This window comes from Alosa pseudoharengus, unplaced genomic scaffold (assembly GCF_046254945.1).
Source record: "Alosa pseudoharengus isolate Yale_2024_CS ecotype anadromous, Long Island Sound unplaced genomic scaffold, YU_APseudo_1.1 YU_APseudo_1.1_scf_24, whole genome shotgun sequence".
NCBI lineage: Eukaryota > Metazoa > Chordata > Actinopteri > Clupeiformes > Clupeidae > Alosa > Alosa pseudoharengus.
In genome coordinates this window covers 3035506-3054529 of record NW_027468689.1, presented here as the reverse complement: position 1 = coordinate 3054529, position 19024 = coordinate 3035506, and the positions used below count along the sequence as shown (strand labels likewise).

The window sequence follows — 19024 nt, the reverse complement described above, 5'->3', positions numbered from 1 at the left end:
CAAAGATTTTCAACCAGATTTTGATTGGGATTTCTACAGGGATCTGCCACCTGCGTGCCCTGTCTCTCAGATCATTCACTGCAACATTGAATTTTCCATTTGAGCTTATTTTTAGGCCTAAATATTTGTAGTCATTTGTGTGTGTGATAGTGTTTGTTCCTATTGTGAAATTATGTTTTTGTATCTGAGATCTGGATCTCTTTTCAAATACCATTATTTTGGTTTTATTTGGGTTTACTGCCAGGGCCCAGGTCTGGCAGTACTGCACCAGCAGATCTAGGTTTTGCTGCAATCCCTGTTGGGTGGGTGAGAGCAGTACCAGATCATCAGCAAAGAGCAGTAGTTTGATCTCAGTGTCTTGTAGGGTAAGGCCGGGTGCTGTGGAGCTTTCAATGATTCTTGCTAATTCATTTATGTAAATGTTAAATAGGGTTGGGCTTAAGCAGCAGCCTTGTCTTACTCCACGTCCCTGGGATATGAAAGTTGTTCTTTTGCTTCCAACCTTTATTGTGCATTTACTTCCTGTGTACATGGATTTTATCAGGTCGTAGGTTTTACGTCCTACATTACTTTGTATAACTTTATAGAATAAGCCTGTGTGCCAAATGGAGTCGAAAGCTTTTTTAAAATCAATAAAACAGGCGTAAATTTTCTTTTTGTTTTGGTTTACTTGTTTTTCAATTAGGGTGTGTAATGTATAAATGTGATCAGAAGTGCGGTAATTTGGTAGGAATCCAATTTGACATTTGCTCTCTCTCTCTCTCTCTCTCTCTCTCTCTCTCTCTCTCTCTCTCTCTCCCTCTCTCTCTCTACTACTCCTCCCATGTTCTCTGTGGGGAGGAAGGAGGTGGTTTGTCTTTGGCTAGTGTCTTTTGCTCTCATCACACTCTACCATCTCAGTCAATCAGTAACCGGACAACACACAGCATGGAGCTCTCTACTCTGGGCCTGCTGCTCTGTGAGTTATCCCTGTGTGTGTGTGTGTGTGTGTGTGTGTGTGTGTGTGTGTGTGTGTGTGTGTGTATGTGTGTGTGTGTGTGTGTGTGTGTGTGTGTGTGTGTGTTTGTATTTATGAGTGTGTGTGTGTGTGTGTGTGTGTGTGTGTGTGTGTGTGTGTGTGTGAGTGTGTGTGTGAGTGTGTGTGTGTGTGTGTGTGTGTGTGTGTGTGTGTGTGTGTGTGTCTGTGTCTGTGTCTGTGTGTGTTTTGTATGTGTGTGTGTGTGTGTGTGTGTGTGTGTGTGTGTGTGTGTGTGTGTGTGTGAGTGTGTGTGTGTGTGTGTGTGTGTGTGTGTGTGTGTGCGTGTGTGTGTGTGTATACAGTATGTGTGTGTGTATGTGTGTGTGTGTGTGTGTGTGTGTGTGTGTGTGTGTGTGTGTGTGTGTGTGTGTTTTTTTGTATGTGTGTGTGTGTGTGTGTGTGTGTGTGTGTGTGTGTGTGTGTGTGTGTGTGTGTGTGTGTGTGTTTGTATTTATGAGTGTGTGTGTGTGTGTGTATGTGTGTGTGTGTGTGTGTGTGTGTGTGTGTGTGTGTGTGTGTGTGTGTGTGTGAGTGTGTGTGTGTGCATGTGTGTGTGTGTGTGTGTGTGTTATGTTAGTGTCCATCTCTGTGTCTTTCTTTAGGACAGTGTTTCTCAAAGTGTGGTCCCGGGACCACTGGTGGTCTGTGAGCAGACGTGGTAAAATATAATATAGATGAGTTGTTTGCAATATTGAACCAACTTGTATGTAAATCCAAACAGTTCTGCAACACTGCCTATGTCAGTTGTGCCAGTTTAAATATGAATCCTCAGACACAATAAGCAAGGTGCAAAGACAATAAGCAAAGTGGTTCATTGAGTAGGCCTATTGTGTAATATAGTGTTAGTAGAATTAGGTCTACTCTTTCTTTTTTTATCTACGTGGTCCGTGTTTTTTTTTATTGATTAAGCGGTCCCTGGTCTGAAAAAGTTTGAGAAACACTGCTTTAGGATGAGTGCTCTGAGAACACAAATGATGTAGTTGTAAAGCTAAATATATAAGTACCAGTGGTGCGCGGGTACATTCACAAGCGGCCCGCACTCACCCGATATTTAAATCAACCTGACTGCAACTCAAACTGCAACTATTTATTAAGACTATATGATACCCAACCCGCTATCCAACCCACTTGTTTACAAAATGTGCACTTTTGGTTGATGCAGCCTCAACAGAAAGCCCTCCTTATTAATCACATCAGCCTGCCCATGACATCCCTTATGTCATGGAAATTTGTCTTAACTAGCTTAAAATAAATTCACACCGAGGGTAAGGTAGCCTACAAAGCTTGATTCTGAGATTTTCTGTTGTTTTGCTGATTATCCCTAACCACAGCCTGTCGTCTGAGACATATGACAGTTGCAGACAGTTACTGGTGTTACAAGAGTAACAACTAGGGTATCAGTTGAAATTAAGAGAAAATTTTAGCCTAGATGTCAGGGCTAATGTTACAAAACCATGACTTGCTCTTACAAATACATTTCCATTATCAAATGCTGCACCACCGCCGTTTACAACACTGGATCATAAAATACCAGCACGCTACAGCAAAAGGTGGTAAAGTGTGGTGGTTAACAGCATTATTTTAGACTACTTAGCTACTTGTCATTAGGTCTTGTGCCAACATTGTTGATTGACCAGATAGGCCAGAAACAAGCTGTCCCAGTGGTCAGTGTGCATAGAGCATTCTATTGCTTGAGGTCTGGGAATTGGAATCTGGAAAAAGTTACTCAGTTAGAGGCTGAGAGAGCTTACCAGTGCCGCATTTATGACGAGCCATGTTGGTTGTGCCTGTTTTGTGGCTGTTACACTTTTAAGCGGCTTTGCAAAAAGTGCATAGAGCATGACCAACACTGCTGTCATCTTCTTTAAGAACCTCCCCAAATAGTTCCCATACTTTGCTTTTCCCGGAGGAGTGTCGTTTCATTTTAAATTCTCCTGTCTTCAGCTTCTCTACCGTCTCCATGTCCATTGCCCCCCCCCCCCCCCCCCCTCCTATATATTATCGGGGGGCCTAAAATTATTGTCTGTCAAAAGGCCCAAATTATCTAGCAGCGCCCCTGGAGGTAGGGGAGCCTCTTCTGAATCTGTCAGCATAACAGCACCATCTAGTGGAGAGAATGAACACATCCTCGTTTGAATGGAGCGTAAAGTTTACAGTAGTGTTGCTACTCAGTGGTGAAACGTAGTTGTGCTGGACCTCAGTGCAGCATTTTCCATCTTTCACTTGTTGTTGTTGTTGTTGTTGTTGTTGTTGTTGTTGTTGTTTTGCTCTTGAAAGGTGTTTTGGAGGATGGATCAAACACAGATTCACCATTTCCGTATTCTAAAAAACTGTGACTTAGAAAGGATATAGTTTTCCCCAAAAGCCAAATTATGTCAAGCATGCCAAACCAAGGGCCAAAGCATCCAGGATTGAACACTCATACACCTGCCAACATTTAAAAACTGAAATATAATCATCCTAACACTCACATACATTTCTATCTGACTCAAACCAAAAACATTTTTATTTACCTAACCTCTAAAGGCAAATCAGCAAAATTGTGACTTCAATATGATACCTGCTGATACATAATGATACATAAAAGATTCTAGTATAGGGCAAAAACCTACACAGAAAAAACTAAAGCAATGATGACAAACATGGAACTTAACATTTAAATACATCTGGAAATATGTTGCCAATGTCAATGTAAGGTCGTGGTGTGTGTGGAAACAACCCATAAACATTGTGGCATAGTGTGTTCAGGGATAATGAGCTTAATAACTATGCTGGAAAGGGCTACTAGTTTTGCTCTCCGTGGCTAAGATCCTACGGAAATACTGGATGGCACACAGTATAGGCCAAGAACGGGCATGATGGATAATGTTGAATAATTTGCACAGGTTACAGTAGATTCCATTGTTGCTAAATCCAAATCCTTTAACTTTCTATTTGATTCTGTGCTTGTTACCTTGCTAGATAGAGTTAGATCACAAGTTATTTCACCATGGAATTGATCACGTTTACACGTATTGGCAAAATCAGATAATGTTTGTTTTGTTCATTCATTAGCTTGTGTGACTTTTACACATGCATAGTAGCTGCTATCAAAGGGCACCTTTACAATCAAATTATTATTCTAAAAACAACATATTCTTCATAAAAACTATGTGAAGAACTCTGAGGAACTTGGATCTGTGTGTCTTTGTGTTCTAGTGCTGATCTTGTGTTCCTACTCTGGACATGCAGCAGGGGAAGGTAAAAGTGAATTTTATCATTTTTTAAATATGCTGTTGCTTATCCCCACATATCATCACAGACTCATTTGGTTTTCACCCATAACGTTTTCAGACTGTATGTCTTTACGTTCAGTTTTCCTCAGTTTTCCTCACACCTTCATGTCATGTCTGTCCTGTGATTTGAAAAGAGACTCCCAAAGCTGTTCTGGTGCTGGATCCTGACCAAACACAGTTCTACACTGGAGAGTCTGTCACTCTCAGATGCAGCATAGAGCAGCAGGAGGACACCTCAGGATGGAGTTTCAACTGGTGCCAAGATGGTCAAATTTACCCACAAGAAGACTGGAGTGACAGGAATGAACACACACTGCAGCCCCTGAATGTGTCCCATAGTGGTGACTACACCTGCTCTGGTGTCAAAAATAACACAAACAGCAGAGTGAGTGAGGGAGTGAAACTGCAAGTATTAGGTGAGTTTTGGTCACTAAATATGAACCATAATCATTTTACTCCACTAGATGTGCAAGAAATATAAGAAGAGAGGAGGAATTTCCAGGTCAGTGCCCATGTCTATCTGGGAAGATGTTGTTTTCTTCATCTTTTGTTTATTCTCACAGCTCTGCTCAAACTTAAAGGTACAGTCAGGGATTTTACGTGATTTTAAGCCCATGACATTTTTTGTCATATTCAAACATTTGTCAAAACAGTCTCTGTAGGCAGCCCAGGCTCTGAAAACTGGAAACAATCACAGTGGGGGCAGCCTGTCCGTCAAACAAAAACCAAACCCTGCATGGAATTTCTCTGGGAATACTGAGGGTAGGGGTGAGCTACCTCTCTGGCATGTTTCGTTAGGTTCTTGGTCAAACTATAATGTGTTATTACATGGCTGCAGATATTACAATTTTTTTTTTAACCCAGTGCAGTCCAGCCAATGCTTAATAAATCATAATTCATAATGATGTGCCTATTCTTACAGAAAAAAAGTCACCGTTGGCTGCACATTTTAGTGATGAGGACTGGTTGTCAAAACTCGCTTACCTTTGTGACATATTCGGATTGCTTAATGTTTTAATTCATGCATGAATTCATGATAATTCATGTACCCTTACCGTGTGTGTGTGTTTGGAAGTAGAGGTAACTTCATCAGAGCTCTAATGCCCCCCCTCCCCTAGGCTGGTGTAGCAGTACTCATAGATTTAAACCCATGGATGGACATCAAGGTTGTCTTCTACAGCTAGCATCAAGTTTGAAAGTCAACAGAAGTGACGTTTCCCTCCACAGATCTGGCCACAGCTGCAGCTGATGAAAATGGCAGACAAACATTTACACTTTCTTGCAGTAGATGGTGTTGAAGAGTTTTCAGTTACATGTACTCATCTGACACTTAGATAGATAGATAGATAGATACTTTATTGATCCCCAAGGGAAAATTCAAGAAATTCATTTCCTATCATGTTAATATTTGAAATCTGGCCCTGTGTCTTCAGTTGCATGACGTTTCCCTCCACAGATCTGCCCACTGCTGCAGTAGCTGTAGTGTCTCCTCAGCCTCCCTTCTATCCTGGAGATACAGTCACTCTGAGCTGTGAAATAGCAGAACACACAGACTGGGGTCAGTATGACTGGTATAAAGACAGTGACCAGGTATCCGGCCAGAAAAGGAAGACCATCACCATCTCTCTTCCTGATGATGCTGGCCAGTACACATGCAAAGGACATGGAGGAATTCGGCCGAGGAATTCTCAGAGCAGTACATCTTCCTCTATCAGTGTCACAGGTGAATACAGATTGATAAAAATTGCAGACAGACTGAGTCCTGAAGGTCAGATCACTCATTGAGGGTCATGATAGATATATAAGATGTATCGTTCTGTCATATGGCTCTTTGTCCATTTAATGTTTCTTGACCCACACATTAGAAGTCAGTCAGTAAATGAATCTGTGTCTATGTCATTTCCCTCCACAGATCTGCCCACTGCTGCAGTAGCTGTAGTGTCTCCTCAGCCTCCCTTCTATCCTGGAGATACAGTCACTCTGAGCTGTGAAATAGCAGAACACACAGACTGGGGTCAGTATGACTGGTATAAAGACAGTGACCAGGTATCCGGCCAGAAAAGGAAGACCATCACCATCTCTCTTCCTGATGATGCTGGCCAGTACACATGCAAAGGACATGGAGGAATTCGGCCGAGGAATTCTCAGAGCAGTACATCTTCCTCTATCAGTGCCACAGGTGAATACAGCTTGATTAAAATGGCAGACAAACTCAGTACTGAAGGTCTGATAAATAAAATGCCCTTTTATTATGTGATGATGTTGTTGATACTCAGTGTTGTACTCCCGTAGCCCTGCCTACACCTACACTGAGTGTGCAGCCAGAGACTCCTGTGTTCGCTGGAGAGAACGTCACTCTGAAGTGTGAGATTGAGCCTGAGAGTACGAGTCTGGAAGTACAAGTGGTATAAAGACTGGGACGGAAATGTACTTTCTCAGGGGGACACCGACACATACACCATCACTGCAGCTGCGGAGTCTCATAAGGGCCAGTACTGGTGTCAGGGGGAGAGGAGAGACAGACCCACAGCATCACAACCAAGCAGCACAATAACTCTTGATGTCAAAGGTAACTATTGCATGCATGAATGTGTTTGTATGAGAGGGAGAGGGTGTTGAAAGATTGCTTTGATCTTTTTTGTGCTATTCTGAGTAGTAGGAATTTGAGTAGAGATAGATCACTCATTGAGGGTCATGATAGATATATAAGATGTATCGTTCTGTCATATGGCTCTCTGTTTCTTGACCCACACATTAGAAGTCAGTCAGTAAATGAATCTGTGTCTATGACGTTTCCCTCCACAGATCTGCCCACTGCTGCAGCAGCTGTAGTGTATCCTCAGCCTCCCTTCTATCCTGGAGATACAGTCACTCTGAGCTGTGATGTAGCAGAACACACAGACTGGGATCAGTATCACTGGTACAGAGGTAGTGATAATATTCACAATCAGAATAGACAGTCCATCACCATCTCCTTCTCTTATGCTGGCCAGTACCACTACACATGTGAGGGCACTAGAGGAAAAAGAACTCTGACCTCCCAGCGTAGTACTCCAGTCTCTGTCAGTGTAAGAGGTGAATACTACTACACCAATGAGTGTTTTCTCTAACTAAAATTTAAGAATAATATTCAAAGATATCGTGTCTGAATCATATACTGATACAATCTTAAAATAAAATTTAATGTTTCTTGACCCACACATTAGAAGTCAGTCAGTAAATGAATCTGTGTCTATGACGTTTCCCTCCACAGATCTGCCCACTGCTGCAGTAGCTGTAGTGTATCCTCAGCCTCCCTTCTATCCTGGAAATGAAGTCACTCTGAGCTGTGATGTAGCAGAACACACAGACTGGGATCAGTATTACTGGTACAGAGGTAGTGATTACATTTACACTACGAATAGACAATACTTCACCATCTACCTCCCTGATGCTGGCCAGTACCACTACACATGTCAAGGCACTAGAGGAAAAAGACCTCTGACCTCCCAGCGTAGTACTCCGGTCTCTGTCAGTGGAAGATGTGAATACTACTACACCAACAATATTTTAAATGATAATTATTTCTATTTACTTGAGAGCTTGTATTCATAAACATGCTTACAATTTGTTTGTCACAACACAGCTTTTCCAATGCCTGAACTGACAGTACAACCCAGTCGTGTGTTCAGTGGAGAAACAGTCACTCTGACATGTGCAATACAGCCTTCAAGTGGCTGGACATATAAGTGGTTTAAACGCGGGTTGTATGGGTTGATGTCATTAAAAACCTCTGAGACAAACACCTACACCATCAGCAGAGCCACTATGTCTGACCAGGGGGAGTATAGGTGCTATGGAGTGAGAGAGAGTAGTGGGATACATTCACCTCACAGCAATACTGTTCAGATTACAGTGGAAGGTACGTTCTAAACAAACAAAATACAAGCAAGTGTGCGTATAGTGTGTGCGTGCGTGCGTGTGCATATGTGCTGTGTGACATGTAACTGTTGAGATGTGTTTGATAATGACTGTTTCTTCCTCTTCAGCATCAAAGCCCAAAGTCACATTAAGTCCAGACCACCAGCTCCTCACAGGAGACTCAGTGACTCTGAGATGTGAGTTGGGTGCTTCCTCTGGTTTGGTGTTCTACTGGTACAGAGACACACAGACCTCAGATCCTGTGGCCCAGACTGATGGAAACTCCTACAGCATCAGCTCTGTTAAAGTCTCTGATGGAGGACAGTACTGGTGCAGAGCTGGGAGAGGAGACCCAGTCTTCTATACTCAATATAGTGATGCAGCTGAGATAAAGGTTACAGGTTAGTTTGTTTCATTAGAAATTAAATATAAATATAAAGTTATTGTTAGTATAGTGTGTTTTGTAGTTCATTAATGTCATTTAAATGATTCACTGTGTTTGAGCATATTCAAACAGTACAATATTAAAATGGTAATTAGTATCTTTAAGGTTCTGATGCTTCTCTCTTAGATGTGTCTCCTAAAGCTTCTGTGAGCATCCATTCCAACTGGACCCAGATCTTTACATCTGAGTCTCTCTCCCTGAGTTGTGGGGTTCAGGGCAACTCTACTGGATGGAGACTGAGGTGGTTCACAGGCAGACGAGGAGCATCAAAGTGTCCCACTAGGTGGAGATCAGAAACAGGATCCAGCTGCAGCATCAGTTCAGCATCTCCATCAGACAGTGGAGTTTACTGGTGTCAGTCTGAGTCTGGAGAGCAGAGTAACCGTGTCAACATCACCGTGCACAGTGAGTTAGCATACAGTGTTTCCATTTAGAGGTCACAGTGAGTTAACATACAGTGTTTCCATTTAGTAAGAGTTCACAGTGAGTGTAATCAGATATTATAGTGTATGGAAAATTAAATCTAAGTTTTCTGTTAGTGGTTGTTGGCTAATTTATTACCCCTGCCAGGTGTGGTGTGTTTTGTCCATCTGTCTGTGTGCAGGATTATCTGGACTCTTGGATCAACTGTAATGATTTAGTTTCACTTTCACTACTATTGTATTTGCCATAGTGATCAAATCAAGCAAATACATTTCTTTACAGTCTGACCTAAAATAGTGCCGTAGTACAGTACCCAGAGCTACGATACCTTCTGTGGAGATCTGTGCTCTCTGAGTGCAACTCTAGTTGTATCTGGATTTCCATGCGGTGGTTGAGCAGACGGTAGAGCGGTGAAGGAAATTCTCAGACTTTGCCAAGATCTTTATCAGTCACCTGAATTTGGAAAGTGTAATTGCTTTTGGTAGGCAACTAAATGAGTAAAGTCTTTGTGCAGATGGTGATGTGATCCTGGAGAGTCCTGTCCATCCTGTGCCTGAGGGAGATCCTCTGACTCTGCGCTGTAGATATCGCTACCCATCAAACATCAGTGCTGACTTCTACAAAGATGGGACACTCCTGCAGACCTCCACCACAGGAGAGATGAGCATCCCTGCAGTCTCAAGGTCACATGAAGGCCTCTATAAGCAGACCTCCACCACAGGAGAGATGAGCATCCCTGCAGTCTCAAAGGCACATGAAGGCCTCTATAAGCAGACCTCCACCACAGGAGAGATGACCATCCCTGCAGTCTCAAGGTCACATGAAGGCCTCTATAAGTGCAGCAACCCAGAGAGAGGAGAGTCACCAGAGAGCTGGGTCACAGTCAGAGGTTGGAGAGTTTAATAGTTACTAGTGCAGTGCCCGTTCAAACATGCTATTCCTGTAGCCCAATTACATGCCTGCAGGTAGGCCTGCTTTAAAAATAGGATGATAGGGGAAACATAATTCCAGGTAAGCATTCAATAATGAATAGACATACAGATAATATAATAATATAATAAATGTGAAGTGAGCAGAATTTAAGCATGGCTGCATGTGACATTTTTTACAAATCAAAATGACATAATCCTAACAGCTGTTTTGAGTCAAGGCTATATGCTTAGCCTATTGAATAACTTGATGATAGAGAAAACAAACCATTTTGTGGAATGATGCATCATATGGAATTTGCAACGGTGTGACTCAAAAACAGTCTCTGGTGGCCTATAAGTGACATCACACTCTGTCTGCCACTCGTTGCTTGTCGCTGGTTATGCTTTGCATGTGTGGCATTCTGGGACGTTTTTGATTCGGGACCATTATCGCTTGTTTCAATTTAGGACCTTGCAGTTTGAATTGTCATGTGCTTATTCAAAGTCTAAAGACAGTCCAAAGTAGCCTGGGCTATTCGAAGTGTCCGCTTATTGCACATCATTTTTTACGTCATTTTGAAGAGCCACTGCATATAGCCTACCTGTGTGTGGCATGTTGGCGTGTTGTTGCAAAATCCGTGGAGTTATCTTGCACTCGCTTAAGTTTTTACCCGTGTAACCTACACTGATCCAATTCTGCCAAAGCCCTGCTTCTATCCTCACTGGTAGCTTACAGTCCTACAGTGCTGTGTGGGAGGGGGAGTGGCTAGCGGCGAAAGCCAATGCGTGCTTCTTTTACCGATATAGGCTATTTAACGATATCTTGTAGCCTGTAGCAAGACACCTGCCGAGTTTGTAATCAGTCTGACAAACGGTCAGCGAGATATGCGTGCCACAGACACACACACACACAGACACACAGACGCTTCTTGCTTTATAGATAGATGTAATGGTTACATCAGTTGGAGAGTTTAATAGTTATGTAATGGTTATGTATACATCAGTGGTATAGTCAGAGGTTGCCAATATTAATATTTATAGATTTGTAATATAAGGGATGATGCATAGTCCACCGGTCATGAAAGGGAAATAAACCCTGACAGGACCAACAGTATTCCAGCATGCAGTAGAAGGCATGTACGTATGCTGACTAGTGGACTACACATTATCCCGCTTAATAGCTACACATTGTCCCACTTCATATATAGCTACTCTCTCTCTAAAAGAGAAAAGAAACTTCATGCAGAATGATATGAAATAAGTGAATCAGAAGCGCAAAACCTGTAACAGACGTCACTGGTCATGATTTTTCTGCAGATGTCATTATTTAGAAATATTGGATCTAGTGGCATTTTTCTGAAGAACATGTGATTTGTCAGTAACAACTATGTCCTGACTATGTACCTTCACTTAGTGATCACGGAGTGTAATATTTCAGATGCTGGTTCTGGGTCTGGGTCTGGGTCTACGTTGCTGGTAGCAGTGGGTTTGGGGATGGGACTGCTTTTTGCCTTTGCTCTGGTCATTCTACTGGTCCTGCTGTGTCGCTCCCGAAAAGCAAAAGGTAAGAAAACAACAGTGAAAACAACAGTGTTTTACCTGATACATTTCATAAGTAAATATGCAGACTTTCAACAAGAAGAGAACAGATTACATATCACATCATAATTAAATTCTAAAAGTCCTCTTTTTGAAATTCAGGTTCAGTTTCAGTGACGCCAAACCCGTAAGTATTTTTCCTCATAAAGTTACATTCTAATGAATGGGTAGCCAAGACTCTTTGAATATGTTTCTTATCCACTACACAGTCATTAATAAAGTGTGTGTGTGTCGGCCCCAGCTGTGGCGCAACTGGCTGGGGCACCTGCACCGTACGCCGGCGACCCGAGTTCGATTCCCGCCCCGTGGTCCTTTCCGGATCCCACCCCGACTCTCTCTCCCACTCACTTCCTGTCATTCTCCACAATCCGGTCAACTAAAGGCATAAAAGCCCCAAAAAATATACTGAAAAAAAAGTGTGTGTGTGTAAGTTCTATGGGTCTTGCCATCCATCCATTACACACCAGTGTATTACACTCAAACAAAGAAGTTCTTCTTTGACTGATGAGAGGATCTGTCTCCCTCTAGTGGTCCACAGCAAAGCAACAGTCACAGTTCAACCTCACAGACAAGAGTTGTAGGTAAGAGATGTCATCCATATAATGTTTACTCATGTCTTCTGGCCCTATCTTAACAGTCTGAAATGCACCATCTGAAGCGGATGGTTTAAATACATTTAGGGTGTGTCCAGTCCAAAATCGCAATCATGGCGGCGTAATAAGTTTGCCAGACGCCAGGCACATAGTTCAAAGGGATTGTTCTTATGTTTCTTAATTAGTCATGGGTGTGTTTTGGGCATAACATCCTTTAAACCAATGAGAGTGACATCTCTCATTCCCTTTAATAGCAAGCAGAGCAACTTCAAACAGCGCATCAGTATTTTGACGCATTTGAAGGAATCTGCACCCGAGACCATATATGGAACACAGTGATTCCACTGAACCTTGTTTTACTAAAACCTGTGTGAGACTAGCAGAGTATAGACTACATGCATCTGTAGTCACCTATTATTTGAACTCATAGGCAAACTGAAACTAACTTCACTGTGGTCTCAAAGGCAACTGCAGAAAACAGTTTTACACTTACACTTACATGCCTTTCGCTTTTGACCAGGTTTTTCTTGGTCAGTGGCGTTATGATTTTTAGTGGCTTTAAGTTGAGATTTTTGGATCATGCGCCTGACCACACCTACTTTTTTGGTTGACACGCCCGTGTGTGCAATGTTCAGTTGAACTGGAGTCGTCTTAATTTATCCTTTAGTTATTCATCTCTTCCTGAGTCAGGAAACTCATTGAGTTCAAGTATGGAGTGTTTCAAGGGGGAAGCAAGTAATGATATGTGTTCATTGTACACTGAAGGCTGTAGTATCTTCCCATGGCTCCCACGGAAACCAGTAGCCATTTTAGAAGACACAAAGCAATTTATAGCAAAACTACCAATAGTGATGGAGCTCATTTTCTGTGGTCTGCATCTTCCACTAGGTGGTGCTGTGGCTGAAACCGGTGATGTGGTCTATGCCGAGATTGAGCTGAAGGATACAGACAAGAAAAAGAAAGGTCTGTTATGTAGAATGTATACTTTATGCGTCTTCAAGACATCTGATTAGTGTGTTGCAATTAAAAGAATACTCTGGAGTAAAAATGACCTAGGGTCTATTTCAAGTTCAAACTTTCGGTTGAGAGCAAAACTATGTTGATTGGTGGAGTTTTGAGCAAGACCATTGTATTGCATTAGCAATGAAATGGTCTACAGTGGAAGTCTGTGGGGCAACTTGTAATTATATTTTGAGCATTGTCAGTGGTATAAAATAGCGTTTGTTTTCTGACGTGCTAGCTTGCCCCACAGACTTCCATTGTAGACCATTTAATTGCTAATGCAAACAAAAGTCTTGCTCAAAACTCCACTAATTAACTTTTATTTTCTCTCAAACGAAAGTTTGAACTTGGTATCTACCGTAAATAGGTCCTAGGTCGTTTTTACTTGGGAGTATTCCTTTAACACATTAGCGCAGATAAGCCTTTAATTGTGTGACCTGTTTTTAAACTCGTTCCAGCCAAGAGAGGTGCAACAATGTCAGACACTCTGTATTCACTCTTGAGTCCAGCGAAGAGTTCAGGTAAGAGTACCTGAGCCATCTCTGTCTCCATCAATAGCGCACATATTCTGAACTCCGCAACAGCCTTTGTTCTGGTCTCTTGTGGATCATAATTATGTCAAAACTCTTGCTCTAAATGACCCATTTGTCTTTATGAAGTTAAAAAGCTAGAATTAAAGTATTTAGCAGATGATTTTATTCAAAGCGACAGACTCACGATGGGGGATTCAGGAATCAAAACCCAGACCAATTGTATGTCTGGTGGTGACATTTCCACTATTTCACCACATCCAGAGTTATTTAATTAGCACATTCACTGATGAAATGAAGAAAACACAAGCATCTCATAGGTCTTATCCATGGACAGTTTCATTGAGGTTTTCTTTCAGTCTAGAACTAGGCTTAATATATATATGAAACAGGAAAATGACCCAAGTCTAGGACTAGGCTTAATATATATATGAAACAGGAAAATGACCCAAGTCTAGGACTAGGCTTAATATATATATATGAAACAGGAAAATGACCCAAGTCTAGGACTAGGCTTAATATATATATGAAACAGGAAAATGACCCAAGTCTAGGACTAGGCTTAATATATATATGAAACAGGAAAATGACCCAAGTCTAGGACTAGGACTAACTCTCTCTGGTCATGGTGTCTCTGCAGTAGGCTCAGATGGAGGTGGGGACAGATCCAGTGATGTGACGTATGCCACTGTTAAACCAAAGAAACACAAGAAAGAAGGTAAAGTGAACATCCTTGCCCTCTGCCTATAATTCAACATTACAAGATTGAATCATTTCTGAAGAGTTCACAATTCTTCATAAAGGCAACAAAATTGTATTGGCAGACTATTCTAAGGAGGCTTACATGTTTTGTTTTATAACATGAAGATTCAGCTGGCCCCAGTGATGTCACATATGCTGATGTACAGATTAAGATGAAACCACTGGGCAGTAGAGGTGAGTCATATTTCTGTCCTCTAAAGCAACAGTATGCAGGAATTTATGACTTTCTGTTTTCACTGGTAACTCATGTTGGTATGTTCATTATGATGGTATAGTGATATGAAGGACTATATAAGCCTGTTGTTGCACCACATTCTCTGGTGATCTGATTCATAAACCCCATGCAAATGAAAGAAAAAAAACATTCATACAGTAGCAAGCCTTTTCTTAGTGACAGCTGCACTTTTATTGAAGATTTAGGTAAGGTTTAGATAAAAGGTTTTTAGCTTGCTTGTTTTAAACCAAATGTCCTTACTGTTGTGCTAACTTGAAGCTGCATTTCGTTTTAAAGCCAAACCAATGAACCAACCAGAGGAACACCTTTACTCTGCTGTTAAGCCCGGTTGTTCATCAAGTAAAGAATAATGTGCCCCAAGCTTTCAAGACAGTGAAGATGGAAAGATACGTTGAGATGGTTGGACAAAAGTACAGGGGAAATGGCAAGCAAGCTGTGGAGTTTCTTGTACATGTTAGAAGTTAAGAATGTTTATAGAAGTTAATTTGGAAGAATTAATGTAGGGAATATTTTAGACTTATATACCCAAATTGATAGATTGGGAAAGTGTAATGTTACAGCAGCAATTCACAAACATCACATAAACATGCACACATTTCAAAATGAAATATGTAATAAAAACACATTTTCTAAAACTGATAGCTCCAGTCCTTGATTGTGATTGGCTGAATCACGTTCGATGCTGTTGTAAATTTCAGCATAAACATACACCTTGACTAGCCTGACGAGCCAAACTCACATCAAGATGTAGGGTCTGGGAATTTACCATAGGCACTGCTCAATCCGAGGGGCGGGATAAACGGTTGTCTTTCAAATTTCCTCTGCACGCAATAGGATAGCGCTACAACTCATGAGTCCCATGCATTTTCCCACCAGCAAAGCTAGTTGGCTAGTTGATCAAACTTTTGCCAATTTAAAAAAAGTTTAACTCGAGTCGCGATTCAAAGACCGCTGTTCGCCAGCAGCAACATCCATCTTCTTTGTTTTCAAGTAGCAGGGAATTCACGCGGAACCGTCGCCGACTCTATACACGATGTGATTGGCCTGATATAGAAGTTTCATGTTTCCAGCTCGCAAGCCAACGGAGAGTTGCAAGCCGCTAGGGTGCGTCTAGATTTCTAGGCTACACCTTGACCGCATTTCGTTCCATATTGCTACGCTACCATAACTTGATACAAAAGTTAAAGTAGCTGCGTCTCAACGTTGCTAGGCAACCATTCAGATAGATGAAATATATTTCTTGACGGAAGAATGATTATCTATATATGAATAAATCGTTACATTTCTCATTGCTGTGCCTTTATTTTATGAATTGCCAGATCTGTATAGTAACCTTAGCAATAAGCCACTCGAGTCCGTAGGTTACACTGAATTTAGGCAAGACGCATTTCTGTTATTATACATGATTCTTTTAAATAAATACTTGAATTCTTACATGTTTAAGCTCAGCAAATACTTGTCATGTTAATTTTGAAGTGTATTCTATGACTTATAGCTTGACTTTACAATGTGAATATGTGATCATAATTTATATAATCAGAATCATAATTTACTATTAAAAGATTTTTAGTCATATAACTGCTTAAATCCAGCTTGCTCTAAAACAAATAAAAATGTGCAAATGCTGCAAGGTAATGATAGACAACCAGTAGCCTATGAAACAAGTTAGACTTATAATGTTTAAAAACTTAAAAACGTAAAATTGAAGTGTGTTTTCTTAATTAAAAGCATCAATTGTTTTTGCTAGAATAACCTGTTATGATTTTGCTTACATTTAGAGAGTGTTTTTCTTAAACATAAAAGAAAGTTTGCTTATAAAACTTAAAGTGTTTTGCTCAGACTTATTTACATAACATATTTACATAAAATGTAATGTAAATGTAAAATGGAATATTTACATAAAATGTGTTTGCTTAGATATAAAAAGGTTGCGTTAGATTTAAAGTGTGTTATGCTAAATGAACAAGATGTAAGGACAGAATGTAAGAACATAATGTACCAGCTGTAAGAAACTGTCAGCAAAAAAAAGCTGACTGGCAACTAGAAAAACTAGAAGAAAAAAAAGCAGAACCATTACTTCATGGCAAGACAGAATACCAAACTTGGACATGTTCAGCCTGATTGAGAGGGGTATAAAAAGAGAACGGCCCCTTCATCAGGGTTCTTCTTTTTCCTTTTCAATTTTCTTTGGATCGAGCCGCATAGACTTAGACACATTTTTCTTTCTTTGTATTGTTTATCTTTACTTAATAAAAGTCAAAACTCTAACCTTTGGTTGGGGTTTTGTAAAAAGACCTTCTAGCGTTTTCTCGTATTTTTCTGCCTCTCCTGTGTTGCTGAGAACCCCGGACGTCTTGCAACTCCGCTCCAGGTGTGAAGGAACTGTAGGGGGCGATGTGGGTCGAGGTAGAGTGAGTGTGTGGTGAGCAGGCAGAGCCTCGGTCAGAAGGCTCAATAGTATGGAGTGATGACACGGAGATGGCAGGTTTCGGTGCAACACCAGTGAACTTTATTAAAGTTTCAATTCAGTTGTTTTGTTCTTTTACTGGTATGTGTGTGCTGCATCAAAGAGGAAATAAACAGAAAATGGAGTAATCAGTACTGATCCCAACTCACAAACACAACAATTCACATTTAAACAATAAACGGAAATCATATGGCTATATGTAGCCCAGTGCTAAAAAGCATTTAAGTTAAATAAATAAGTGCTAAACAACTTAGTTTAAATAAAGTTCATAACTGCTCATTAGAACTAAAGAAATTATCTAATATTAGAATTTAGGAGTAGGCTCAAGAAATAGGCATATTGTAGTTCATCTCCATTCCATTCATTTTGGGTAAGTGAAAGGGATTATGGGAGTTGTAGTTTTGTAACTACAGTGAGTTTTTGACCTCTCAGATCATGATGACAAACAACTCTTGCAAATACAGCTCTGAATTTCTTCCTCTTTTAGTGAAGTTAACCACATTTTGAAGTACGTATCAAGGGAATAGGGAACAGTTACTAAGAGATAGAAAGCGACTGAAGTAGTCCACCTTCCTTAGCCCCCAAATTAGTGAATTTGATTCAGATAAAGAAAGCCTCTTAATCAAGTCAACCCTCTCGTACATCCTAAACCTGTTGAAAAGGGGCCCTCGCATTAGACCAGGGATGGGCAAACTACGGCCCGCCCGCCAAGCACTTTCATCCGGCCCGCCGAGCATTTCATTTAGGCTAGTTATCAGGCTGCTCGCTATTTTTTTCCTGCGATAGACGTTGGTTAGCTTTACTGCAAACTGCTTTTCACTCTCCTTAGATAACGTTTACAATGTCAATGTCAAAACATCATGTTAAATAGAGATAACATCATGTTAAACTAAGTTAACTCTTAGTTATCTCCTTTGCAGCAGATCTAACGTGAACATATGCAATCCATTTAATTGGGAACGCGTCTGCACTCACGAGAGGGAGAGGGAGAGAGAGCCGCAGGTTCCAGCTGGCTTGTGATTGTTGATAATTGATATCTCCTTATAAGAAAGTTTTAAAAGGAAATCATGAAGGCAACAGTAGTTCCCACTACTGACCATTTAAAAACTGTGAGAGGGCCCAGCCGTAGGTACAGCACTAGCCATAGTGGAGCAGGCAGAAGATCATTGAGAAATAAACGTGAATTAAAGCGACTGTCTTAAAGCGATAGTGTACAATTTATACATTTGTTAAACAGCATAAAATTAGCAGTATTTTTAAAACAAATTAGCAGTATTTTAAAACAAATACTTTTCATTCTAAATTATAGGCTATAAAAAATGTTTTTTTTTAGGCGTGTGGTGTGTGTGTGGGGGGGGGGGGGGGTTGTGTGGCCCGCCGGCCAATTTTCAAAACCTAATGTGGCCCTTGAGCCAAAAAGTTTGCCCACCCCTGCATTAGACACACACACTGAAAGATACTTCCTCTTTTACCCTGTGATATTATCACAGTCCGAAGACAACCACCCACAGGAGTAGCGATCTCAACTGTGTTAAAGGAAATCCCTTTGGACACCAGAGTAGTCACAAAACGCACACCTCCTCTTTTACCCTGTGAAATCCTCACAGTCCGAAGACGAGCGCACCCACACCTACAGTACAGGAGTAACGATCTCTACTGTGTTGCGGGAGCCCCGTAGACACCAGAAAACACAACAGACAATTAAAAAGTTTAATGATAAAAACTTGTTAAATTTTTTTGGTTTCTCTCTACACTTGAAATGTACCCCGAATTAGAATGACCCGCTTATTGCTTAAATTTACAATTATATAGTCATGGACAAAATTGATTGCATTAAAAATTAAACAGATTAAGTTGTCCTCAC

The 19024-nt window shown here is 40.9% G+C and overlaps 1 protein-coding gene and 1 long non-coding RNA gene across 2 annotated transcripts; both read left to right on the top strand.

Annotated features, from left to right (window-relative positions):
- The first annotated feature begins 919 nt into the window (after nucleotides 1–919).
- On the top strand, nucleotides 920–7128 carry LOC143142133 (uncharacterized). The gene is made up of 3 exons (XR_012990899.1): nucleotides 920–958; nucleotides 4217–4258; nucleotides 7099–7128. It is a non-coding gene; the product is annotated as an uncharacterized LOC143142133 (long non-coding RNA).
- A 574-nt stretch (nucleotides 7129–7702) lies between these two features.
- LOC143142706 (Fc receptor-like protein 2) lies at nucleotides 7703–9964 on the top strand. The gene is made up of 5 exons (XM_076303782.1): nucleotides 7703–7816; nucleotides 7919–8194; nucleotides 8322–8594; nucleotides 8765–9043; nucleotides 9576–9964. The coding sequence occupies exons 2-5, from the start codon at nucleotides 7927–7929 to the stop codon at nucleotides 9962–9964; spliced, it is 1209 nt and encodes a 402-aa protein (XP_076159897.1). The 5' UTR covers nucleotides 7703–7816; nucleotides 7919–7926.
- Nucleotides 9965–19024: the final 9060 nt, after the last annotated feature.